Source organism: Engraulis encrasicolus, chromosome 15, assembly GCF_034702125.1.
Source record: "Engraulis encrasicolus isolate BLACKSEA-1 chromosome 15, IST_EnEncr_1.0, whole genome shotgun sequence".
Lineage (NCBI taxonomy): Eukaryota > Metazoa > Chordata > Actinopteri > Clupeiformes > Engraulidae > Engraulis > Engraulis encrasicolus.
The window spans coordinates 46,207,649-46,219,784 of NC_085871.1; the positions used below are offsets into that span (position 1 = coordinate 46,207,649).

A 12,136-nucleotide genomic window follows, 5' to 3' on the forward strand; every position below is an offset into this window, starting at 1 on the left:
ATCTGTAGTTTCCTAATTTACATGTCTAGGATTGGCGGACCCAGGCCACTATCTGACAGGCGCCCGAATGAGATTTGACACAGTGAGGGTAAAAGGTGTTGCCGTCCCATTTGCTCACCTCTCTTGGCAACCTCTGTTATTATATAAGGAATTATTCTCCCTAAGAAGTCATTTACAAGTATATGGATATTTTTGAAAACACATTGGTTTTGTCCACTCATATACATGTGAACTGAATTTTTGAATTTGCATTTCAAAACTCCACGTCATGTTTATACACAAAATGTATTTTTTAAAAATCCGCATTTTAAAATGTCCATGTATGTGTAACCAGAAGCTTAGAAGCAGTTAACATGTATATATTTTTGAAAACGCATTGGTTTTGGCCTCTCGTTTACACATTTTAGAATGCGCATAAAAATATCTGCATTTATTAAAAATAGGCCTATCCGCATACGTGTAACCAGAGCCTTAGTGGTATTAGGTCAAACGTCCTTGCTTTTGCCATAAGGTCATTGTTTTAACCCTTTAGTCCCCCGGGGGCAAGGTCTGGAACCAATTGGACCTGCATGACTTAACAATATGCACTTTGTTTACTCATTATTCCTTAGAAAGCAAACGGTGCCTGCCGGCACTGTTTGGAAAGGCAATATGGTCTTGTTGATACAACAGCTTTTCTGACTTTAAAAACCTGTTTAAGAACCTGTTCAAGAAAGTTGATGTCTCTTGTGACACCAAACTACCATTACAGTATGCAATGAATAAGTTAGGGTGATTGGAGGAAGGGAGGAGGGTAGGAGGGGCATTCTGGCCTTTGACAAAACTACTTCAACGTGCTAGAGCTTTGAAATCATGAGTGCGAGGCCAGGAAGTGGAGCCCAGACTGCATGTTGCCCTTTGGCCTCTGACCTGTAACCTTGGCCTGACTTCTTGTGTGCACAGGATAAGGGGTGCAAAGGATACTGGGACTTTTCTCAAACCTGTGCCACATTCTGCAAAGTGTTGAGGTCTTTTGAAGTCTCTGCCATACTGTCATAAAAATAGCTACTCTCTGTGGGGAAAACCTACGTTTTGCTATAAGAGTTAGACACAATGGACGTCATAGATCTATGCTACTCAGCCAGATTACAGTGATCGCATAGCTATTCAAATTTATATAGATGCACAAACAGAAGGAAAGACGAGGCATTGTCCTTTACAAAAACTTAAAAAGCCTTTATTGTAATGGCTTGGTCATACTAGACATTTAGAATACCCGGATGCATTTTGGCAGTCACGCTTTCTTGAGGGAGCCAAAAACTGTTTACTGTATACGAATACGGTACATGAATTGGTCTTGGTGACCTAATTCCAGTTTGTTGGCAGTGTAACCGGAGCGAGCAGCATGATGGTATACAAATACTAATGACATAACAGAGGAGGCGCACTGTGTCAAAGCAGGTGACATGCAGAGCTGGCCTAAACGCAGGAGTTGCAGGTTGTGGTGTGAGATGCAAAATGATAACACCGGCCCTACCGTGGCCTAACAGTAGCTTACTACGCCAGTCCTTCCCCGTCTCTCTCTCCACTCGTTTCCTGTTTCTCTGTCACTATCCTATCTCAAATAAAGCACAAAAGTCAAAGAGAAATGGGAAAAAAAGATAACACCAACACAGCCCGAGGCAAAAGCAGGAGAGAAGAGAAATGAACAAATAATGACTTAATGAATGATTAAATTGAAAATTAATGCTGACTAAATGAATAATTAGATTATTAATTGTACATAATTATATAATCTAAACAAAAATGAGAAAATCTGCCCTCTTCAGGTCTCGCGTTAGACCTTCATTAGGCAGAGTCTGATCCCACTTCTCATCACTATGTTGTCTTTTTTCTCCTCTATTTCTCCCATAGGCATCCCACTTCTTCTGGGGACTGTGGGCCCTCATCCAGGCACAGTACTCCACCATTGACTTCGACTACCTAGGGTGAGTATCTTACACCGACCTGACCATCACTTTATCATCTGGGACAATTATGTATCAATTAGGGCTGGGACATTAATGTGTTAATTTAGATTAATTAATCACGCGATTCGATTAATTAATTAACATGATTGAAAAAATGAATCGCAGTAATTTTGCTACATAGTTCTGGATTAGACCAGTGGAGGGCAGTATTACGCCTGATGGTGAACATCCTGCTGTTCTCTCTTTTAAAAATGAATAGTATTTATTTTTAGATTAAGCTTATTTACTGTAATTATTCAAAATCCATGTGAAAAAAATACTTTTCACTGTTTTCAAGTCAGATATTTAAAGGTGATAATAATGTGTTTTTTTCATTCATTCTTTCTTTCTTTCTTTCTTTCTTTCTGTCTGTCCTCCATCGCAGATATGCAGTTCTTCGCTTCAACCAGTACTTCAAGATGAAACCAGAGGTGATGGCTATGAACTTTCCCGAGTAGACCAGAGTGCTGTTCACTTCCTGTTAACGAACAGCCCCATCTGGTGGACAATATTCCCAACTGCACCACAGCCATACCACTGGCCTACAGCCCCCACCATCACATGAGATACACCGCTGACAAACACTTTACCACGCAGCTAGACTAAAAAAAAATGACCTAAGCAAGCGAGGCACCAACGAGCAAGTGGAAGAAGTTTGTGTAAATGTTTACACCTTACTGAAGCTCTTGCACTCCCCCCAGTGGTCAGTCCACAGATTGCAGTACTGCAGAACAACCAACAGACTGAACTGACCCAGCCAGTAGAACCTTTGCAGACCTAAACTGACCCACTTTACTGCAAAGCCCAGTGACCAGGGCAGCTCCTGTTGAAGAGGGGAAAGAGGGAGAATGGACCGACCCAGAGCCATGGAATTCAGAGTTGTGTTTCTCGAAAGCGTAGTTGTTACCCAGTTAGTAACTTGGGTAGTTGCCAATGGGAAATTGCATTGCAACCAACAAAGTAGCTAATGTAGTTAGCAACTAAGGTTTCAAGAAATGGACCCCACAGTTGGGACAACCAGGTTCCATGAGCCGCCATCTTTGTTTAAAAATGGAACACGGAGGTCAATGAGATTTAGCCTGATTGTGCCTTCATGTGCTCTCGAAAACTTGTATATACGAGTCTCGGAAACTCCTATACAACATTTTTCAACGAGCTTTCCGGTGGTAAATACACCACATACGTGGCGTTCATGTGTGTTTCCCATGTCCGCGTTTGGTATTTACCATAATTCCCAGAGAACATGAATGCACAATAACTCTTATTTCCTTGGCTCTGAACCGACCCAAATGGCTGACCGACCAACACCAACACCAACACAGAGACCAAGACCAACCCAGAAGACCACAGGCCATCACACCGTCTTTCCTACCTTCTCCTCTGACACGACTACTGGCGTCCAGGGCTCTAAATTAACATCAGCCAACTGGCCAAATGCTGGTGAAATTTCAGTTTGGCTGGTAGGAAAAAAGAAGACCAAGTTGCTAGCCACTTTGACCCATTAGCGAGGGTGTGTTTGGCTAGTAAGAGTAACACCTACTAGTCATTTCGGCTGGTGGTTAAGAAAAAAGTTAATTTAGAGTCCTGCTGGTGTCTGTCTGTCTCAACTTGCCTGACACAAGACTACCACCAAAAGCAATCCCCCCCCTCCACACACACACACACACTTTGGACCACGACACCACAGCTTACTTGCCATCTACAGTACCTGGACCAACTGGACCCCCACCCCCCTCCTGCACCCCTGAACTGCTGGACCCAAAACCCCACCCCCAAATCCCGCACCCCCTCCCAATAAGCTGCTGCCTCTCCCGTATATGCCTCTTGTACATGGTGTGTAGTGGTACACCACTCCACTCAAGGCCTTCTCTTGTCCTGTGCAATGTACCTGCACCTGCATTAGAACACCACGTTTCGCGTTACATCGCCATGGTTACGGAGGTTTATTTCTAACAAGGCTGTTGAGGTTAGCTTGCCTTAGGCCTTGCTACCTATGACCGCTAGTTTTATTTTTGTTTTGTTTTCATTTATGAGTCACCAAGGTTACATCGCCAAGGTTACGGAGGTTATGACAAGGCTATTAAGGTTAGCTTGGGCCTTGCTACCTATGCTACCTATGACCGCCTTGCAACCGATGACAGCTAGTTTTATTTTTTTAGCATCATTTTATTTTTCATTTTCATTTTTTTTGTAAGTGAACTCCATCTCATTTCTCTTTGTGTTTACACACATGTGTGGGAAGGGATTTATATGTATAATCATTGTGTGTGGGAGGGAAAGTAGTTATCTGTCAGTGTGTGTGTGTGTGGGGGGGGGGGGGATATTCTCTATGTACGGACAACAAGCAAGCATCTGTATGTAGGGCGTGTTTATGGTGGTGGTAATATGTGACTGTGAATGGAACAGGGGATAATCAGAGTGTGTGTGTGTGTGTGTGTGTGTGTGTGTGTGTGTGTGTGTGTGTGTGTGAGTGTGTGTGTGTGTGTGTGTGTATGTGTGTGTGTGTGTGTGTGTGTGTGTGTGTGTGTGTGTGTGTGTGTGTGTGATGTAGTGAAAGTGTTGTGAGTATTTATCAGGGACCAATGGTAGTGTGAGGGAGAAGAATGTTTCTCTTGTTCGCGTGTAAAGTAAATGTTAAAGTAGGGTCTATAGTTTGCGTTGTTTTCCCAAAAGGATTTCAAGGACCGACCCACTAACTGTGACCGTCCGAGAAAGTGTTTATGGTTGTTGTAGCTCCGACAACTTCAGAAAACTCTCATAACTACGACAATATGAGTTGTCACAAATCAAATAACAAATCAATTACAACTGCAACGAATACAAGTTTAATGGCCTGAACGTTGTTATCACATTCACTGACTAATTTGATGAGAGGTAAATCCCAATGGTATAACAATTACTGGTATACTATTACACTCCCAACACTAGTAAATCAGTATATGTGACATTTACACCCAAATGTCAAAAGATATTCGCGCTAAAAACATCATCAACTAGGGTCAATGGATGATCATGTCGTCACAGTTTCTCGGCATCTTTCTCATCGTCGTTCTAGCTCATGATATGAATGGACCTTTATGTCTGATGTCAACCTTGTGGCAGTGTATATTGTCTGGGTCAGGCCCGGCCCAGAACTGGGCCGAGTCTGGTTCTGATCCGGCTGGCGTCTGGCACCAGAGTCGTCGCCACCGCTACTAATGGAGTAGTCACTAGTTTCAACGTACACCAAAGTGCTGACCTGTTCTGCTTGTACATACTGCACAGTGTATTTTTCCACCTAGAATATTTGTGAACTATGTATATTATCGACTTTCTAAAGTGGAAAAGAGAGAGGGAGTAAAGAGGCAGTTTTTTATACCTATTTAATGAAAACTGTTTTGAGAGCATTGTTTATTTTCATTTTGCAAGTGTGTAGGTGTGAGTATATTGTAGAGTTGAGGATTTAGATCCCCTTGTCTGTTGTGTGTGTTCAGTTTGGTTGCCTTACAGAGAACAGACAAATCATTGTTCCTTTTGATGAACCCACAAAGTTTGCAGTTCAGTAGTAGCCTACGTTGGTCACCACGGCAACAGGAAGATGGGTGTCTCATTTGGCTGTGATGTCATCAACATGCGACGCCGTGTCTTTTGACCCTCGCTGCGATCCTTAATGGACACGATGACGTCACAGTAGCAAAGGAACATGCCACACCCCGTGACTCCTGTTTGGTGTTAAACTCAGTGTGAAACCAAATCGTGGTGATGCAGCTAGTTGTTGTTTTCAAACAATGCACTTTGAAGAGTACAAGATTGACCACGCACACAATTGACCACACACATCTACAAGTGTGTGTGTATGTCGATGAGAGAATTTGTGTGCGTGTGTGTGGGTGTGTGTGTGCGTAGCCATCAAGTTGAGGTAGTGAGTGCTGACCTCTCCCCTGTCTCTTGCCTCATGTTTCTATCTCTGTTTTTGTTATCTTTATAATACGCCACTTTCCATGGCCATGCTTCTGGACCTTAGAACCACAGAAGCTCAGTACAGGATCTAAGACAATGCCTAAAAAAAGCTCCACCTCACATCCCTGCCCTTTTCGTAGCGATTCTAGTTCACCTCAACAGATATTCTACTTCCGAGTGATCAGTCCTATTCCGAGCACCTAGCTAATTCTACCAAAAGCTCATCTCCGTAGCAACTGTTTCTTCCGTAATGCTGAACGGGCTTTTTCCTTAACCCCTGAGCGCAGAGCCTCTGTTCTAACCTTTACGCCACCAAAATGGTAACGATCGAGTCTTAATCAGTTACCTAAGACTCTTTGCATTGTCATAGCAATATGGTTATGATGTAGTTGAGTGTTTTGAGCAAAGAGTGAATACTGGTAGGCCCGTCGATGGGCCCATCTGCAGTAAGAGGTTAAAACAAGTGGCAACAGCACACGCACATATTGCCTTTCATGGTCTTCTCATATCTTCCTTTCATCTCTCTCTCTCTCTCTCTCTCTTTCTCTCTCTCTCTCTCTCTCTCCCTCTCTCTCTCTCTTTCGCTGACACACACACAACCAAACACACACACACACACACACACACACTCATTCTCTCACACAAACAAACACAAACACACACGTTCATAATAAGCTCATGTGGAAGTTGAATTCCCACCTCATCTTGTCTTTGGCCTGCACCATCTGACCTTCCTCCATTGTCAAGGTCGCGCTAAATATATAAGCACATCTTTTATTTTCTTGTATCCATTTTCAAGGTCGCGCTACTTAAATAAGCACATATTTTCTTTTCTTTTGACGAACTGAAACCTTGAAGAGATGGCCCTATGATATGATGATACTGTATATACAGTATGTACAGTTTATGTGGATAATATGTACAGAATGAATGAATGATGAATGACACTTTATTTTGCTTGACTTCTGTTGAATGTGAAAATCTGTAAGAACTGTACATAGAAATACTTTTTTTCTTTCTTTTTTTCCTTTGCTTTTTTTCTAAGACATGTTAGCGATGGATTTTAATTGGGAGTTCAAGACAATTGATGAGAAGTAATGAATACTGTGAAGTATGTTATCATTTGATTATCATATTTTTTTCTGTATACAAAAGCTTGGAATGAAAATAAACAGATGACCCACTATCCAATTATGGCATTGTACTCATTTGTGTGTATGTCTCTTTGTAATTGAAATTGAGTAAAAGTATCTTTACTTCATTTAAATCCTACGCATTGTAAAAGTAAAAGTACCTACCTAAAAAAAAGTTACTTGGTTGCTTTCAATTATCTTTTAGCTTTAAGGTGGGCTTCTTGAATATCGCCTGACATTGAAGGTTAGAATTAAGCTTAAAACTCTTTGGATAGTGTATAAGTCACTAAATGCTAAATGGCTTGAACCCAAAATATGTTGTAGATATGCTAGACTCTAGCAGCTAGAGCAATATCATCCTAATAGATGTCTTACAGTGCTGTGCAGAAGTATTTCCCCCTTACTTATTTCCACTCGATTGACAAATAAAATTAAGGTGAGGTACCGTCTCGTCTTCCTAGCAGAACTACACGCCACAGCTTACATTTCTACCAAAGAAGACTCAAGACAAAATGAAATGAAAAGGTATTTATTAATATATAGGGAGGTAACATTTCTCTTTGGCGCAGGTCCCTGACCTGCAGAATATAATTTGTAAAACAGGGGGCTCATATCCTGCCAATGATGAGGCAGGAGGCGAAGCCTACCCCCATCACAGGACAGGGACCAACTGGTGACGGTGGCTCATGGGTAGGCCTATAAGGCTGAAGGAGGCTGAAGCAGACCAGGGAACCAGGACATTTTTCAGGACATTTTAGCACGGCGGATGGGACACACAAAAGGGCCTTATCGTGCACTTTTGAGTAAAAGCATGAAAATCGGTACACATATCCTTCTTGATATGCTGATGAATATTAGCATTGGAAACGAATGGACTGTCATACAGCAGATGAAGGCAACTGACATGCATTTGCTGAAACAGGTGAAGTCATTCAACACTCTGAGTAGAATGAAATCAATGAAATTATTATCATTATTGTCATCCTTTGAAATGTTTAAGAGTGGAAGCAAGTTGGAGAGAAAGGCTGATTACATTACCACACAGTAAGGCTAAGACAGCACTGGTGCCAGCACAGACAGGGCCAGGCCACAGTAGCAGATTCAGCACCACATGCAGTGGACAGCACCTTATTTCAATCAATCCTGATCACTCAGACAGCAATTGAAGGAGAGGATTGTGCACATCCCAGGGAAAGGTGCGGGACGAAGGTCAACTGAGTTTTCAGAGTAAGGAGTCTGCACACTAAGAATCCTTTTTGTTGTGCTTTATTTTTTCATGGCAGGATAACGTTGAGGTCGAAATGTTATCCTGTTATGAAAAAATAAAACACAACAAAAAGGATTCTAAGTGTGTGGACTCCTCACTCTTAAAACACTCAGACAGCAATGTCAATCAATCCAGATCATTCAAGAAAATGGATTTATTGTCCATTGTCAATGAGAGCATTATATCATTATTGTCATCCTTTGAAATGTTCTACAGTCCGAGTGAGTTGGGGAGGAAAACTGATTATATTATAGTTGAGCTGAGACAACACAGGTACCAGCACAGACAGGGCCAGGACACAGTAGCAGATTCAGCACCACATACACTGGACAGCACCTCTTTCAATCAATCCTGAGCACTCAAGCAGTGGCTTCAAAAGTTAGCCTGGGAAACCCCACACTGCTCTGTGATTTCACTAAAGGCTTTATTCTACATACAACCCAGCTGTGCCGTGAGGAGTTAAGATATTTATTCATTTATTTATTTATTGTTTCTTTTGTAAACAACATAACCTTTTTTGTGTATCAGCCACCAGGCGGTAGTTCATGTCATCAACAACATCCCCAATTCCCTATCTCTTAATTGATGGTACAGGCTCAGTAAGTGTTAGATGCAAACATGGACCTTGATTGTTTATTTTGTTTATTGTAAGTAAGAAAAAAAAGCATAGCTGTATTCCAAAATACCCTGGAAAACAAATAAAACAATTTAACATTTACCTGCAGGTTTATGACGACAGACACCAACAATATTTTGTATATGGTATAAAAATAGCCATATATGTTGAGGTAGGCAAGCATGAAATAAACCACATGTACAACATGTAAACGGTGGCAGCCATGGTGTAATGGATAGGGAGTTGGACTGTAGATCACAATGTTGCAGATTCAATCCCCACCCTTACCAACCCCTTCCTCCCTCCATGGCAGAGGTGGCCTTGAGCAAGGCTCCCATCCCCACACTGCTCCAGGGCCTGTAACCAATAACCTGTAATATCCTACCTGACCTCTCCCTACACCTCCATCCATGGCTGAACTGCCCTTGAGCAAGGCACCTACTCCCACATTGCTCCAGGGACTGTAGCCAATACCCTCTTACATCTGTAAGTATGAGGTATGAGAGTACGAATATATCTGCAGGACAGATAGGCTAAGGAGGTCCTTTGTCCCTTGGGCCATTCAACTGTTTAACAGTATACAGAAGGACACTAAGAAGGACATCATTATTGGGGATTGGACTGCCTGAGATGCCAGAGCTGGCCCAGATCTGGAACCTCTTGGGCATGTGTGTGTGTGTGTGTGTGTGTGTGTGTGTTTGTGTCTGTGTGTCTGTGTCTGTGTCTGTGTTTGTTTTTATGTAGCTACTTGACACCTGAATTTCCCCCTGGGGATCAATAAAGTTTCTCTACTCTACTACTCTACTCTACTCTACTCTAAGTTGCTTTGGGATAAAAGTGTCAACTAGGTGTAATGTAAACATATGGCTGCTAGTTACACAGTATGTTTTAAATGCAGACATTTTTTTAATCCCTTTACATATTACTGTAGTACGACATGTTGATGAAAATAGCTATTCGATTGTGACAGGTGCATTGTAAAAACTGTGTAATACCGGAGTTTTTGACATGTGCTTTCTAAAACTCAGTTTATGTGTAAACACGAGGTCACCAATGCTGTTTCAAAAATATCCACATGCATGTTAACAGCTTTTAGATATGTAGATAGTACAGTACACATAATATTCACAATCCAGGTCTCAGTGCAAACTACAAACATACTCATCCCTGAGATACAATGGAGCACAAAGTAAAGGTAGAGATATAATAAAGAATCACAGTTTCCTTCCATAGTAGTTAACTTCACTGAGTAAGAAGTGAAGTGTTTTTTTTGTTATTTCTTTTCCAGTAACACTGTCTATCTACCTCATTAGGTAAGTAGGTGGTAGGTGTAGGTAGGTGTAACACTAACAGCTATGTAATATCATGTGCTAGTGTTGTGCTTTACAGCATGGATTTACTTTTACTTTTGATACATTTTTTCATAACACTGAAGATTTCAGTTGCCATCCTATGCATCACCTTAGCAGCACCTGTAGATGACAGGAATAAAAACAAGAAGTAAATATGAATATGCAGACTAGTGTTGACACAAGCACGCACGCACATACAAATAAAGGCATAAAAGGTACATATATAAAAAAAAATAATTACAAAACAAAGTCTCATACTTACTTTGTAAATGTAATTGTCAATGATTGTTTTCATTCTCTTGAAGTGTCGATTGTGCCAAGCTTTTCTTTTCTTGTGGTGACAGTTTTGTTTCCACTTTGGACTCTCAGCTGGTTGAGACTTAAAGACCTGATGTTCTCGATGCGCCTCTTGGTGTACTTCTCCTGCGTCTTGTGTTTTGACTTGTGTTTCTGGTCATCTGACAGCTCGTTAAGACTCAGAGATCTGATGTTCTTAATGAGTTTCTTCATGCGCTTCTTATGTGTCTTGTGCTCAAGACTGCTCTGCCTCTCTGCTGAATCTAAAGGTCTGTTGTGCTCAACAGCTGGACTTTTGTCGTTCATTTTTGAATCAATGTGTCTATTATGCACAAAATCATGATCAACATATGGACTCTGGTGATGACCATGTGGACTTCCAGGCCTGTGCTTTGTGTGTTTTGTTGTCTTTTGGTCCTCCTTTCCAGGTGATCGCACACGTTTCCTCTTCTCTTTGGTCGCAGGCTCCCCTCTCAGCTGGTTAAGACTGATGGGTCTTGGTGTGTACTTTGTGTGTTTCATGCGTTTCGATGTCTTCTGGTCCTCCTTTCCAGGTGATTGTGATCGCACACGTTTCCTCTTCTCTTTGGTTTCATTGGAGTCCCCTCTCAACTCATGTGTTTCCTCTGTCTCTTTGGAACTAAGAGTGTTTCCCCGACGTCTTTCCTCTCGTTCTGGAAAACTTGATTCTTTTACCCTGCATCTTTCTTCTTCTGTAGAATTTGGCATTTTTACCCTATGTCTTTCTTCTGCCTCCGTAGAACTTGGAGTTTTTCCCCTTCCTCTTTGTTCTGTCTCTACAGAAGTTGTGTTTTCCACCCTGTGTCTTTCACCTTGTTCCGTAAAACTTGCTTTTTTCACCCTGCATCTTTCCTCTTGTTCTGTGGAATTTGGGCTTACCCCCCCTTGGATTTCCTCTGTGTCTTTGGGTCTTGGTCTTTTCTCTACCCGTCTCCCCTCCTCTGTATCTGTAAAACTCTGCCTCTTTGTTATGTCGATCACCTTTTTCTTTTTGGGAGCAGACGGGGACATGGGGCAGCTGACTTTAACGCCACAGCGTGACAGTCTTGGGGAGGTAATCTCTGACTGAGGTAATTTGGCCACCTTTGATTGGACAATGTGACCATCTTTCCCGACAGCACTTTGCAAGTGGCGCTTAGTATCCTGGGTTGAGGTCCTCTCCACTCTGTTAAGTACTTGCACGGGTGAGGCATAAATGCAATTTCGTTGTGTGCAGTGTGCAGTGTTCACTTGTGTGCTGTGGAGTGCTGTGTCACAATGACAATGGGAGTTGGAGTTTCCCAATGGGCTTTCAGCTTTCATTAACGACACGTCTTCTGTGGTCTGGACTTGACATTCAGCTTCGTCTGACTGAGGAGAGTCAACAAATCCAACATCAGAACTATCACTAGTATTCAGGGTTGAGGTCCTCTCCTCTCTGTAAAGTACTGACAATTCTCCTGGGGTCGGGGCCTGGCAAATAGTTGTGTCTGACTGAGGAGAGCTAAGAAATCCCACATCAGAACTATCGCTAGTACTAGGAG

At 42.0% G+C, this 12,136-nt stretch overlaps 1 protein-coding gene across 1 annotated transcript in view; it reads left to right on the top strand.

Annotated features, from left to right (window-relative positions):
• The window catches only part of etnk1 (ethanolamine kinase 1), a 43,125-nt gene extending 36,007 nt beyond the window's left edge, over positions 1–7,118 (top strand). The window contains exons 7-8 of the mRNA XM_063217554.1: positions 1,894–1,967; positions 2,374–7,118. Coding sequence (XP_063073624.1) covers positions 1,894–1,967; positions 2,374–2,446 — 147 coding nt within the window. The 3' untranslated portion in view covers positions 2,447–7,118. The remainder of the gene's footprint in view (positions 1–1,893; positions 1,968–2,373) is intronic.
• Positions 7,119–12,136: the final 5,018 nt, after the last annotated feature.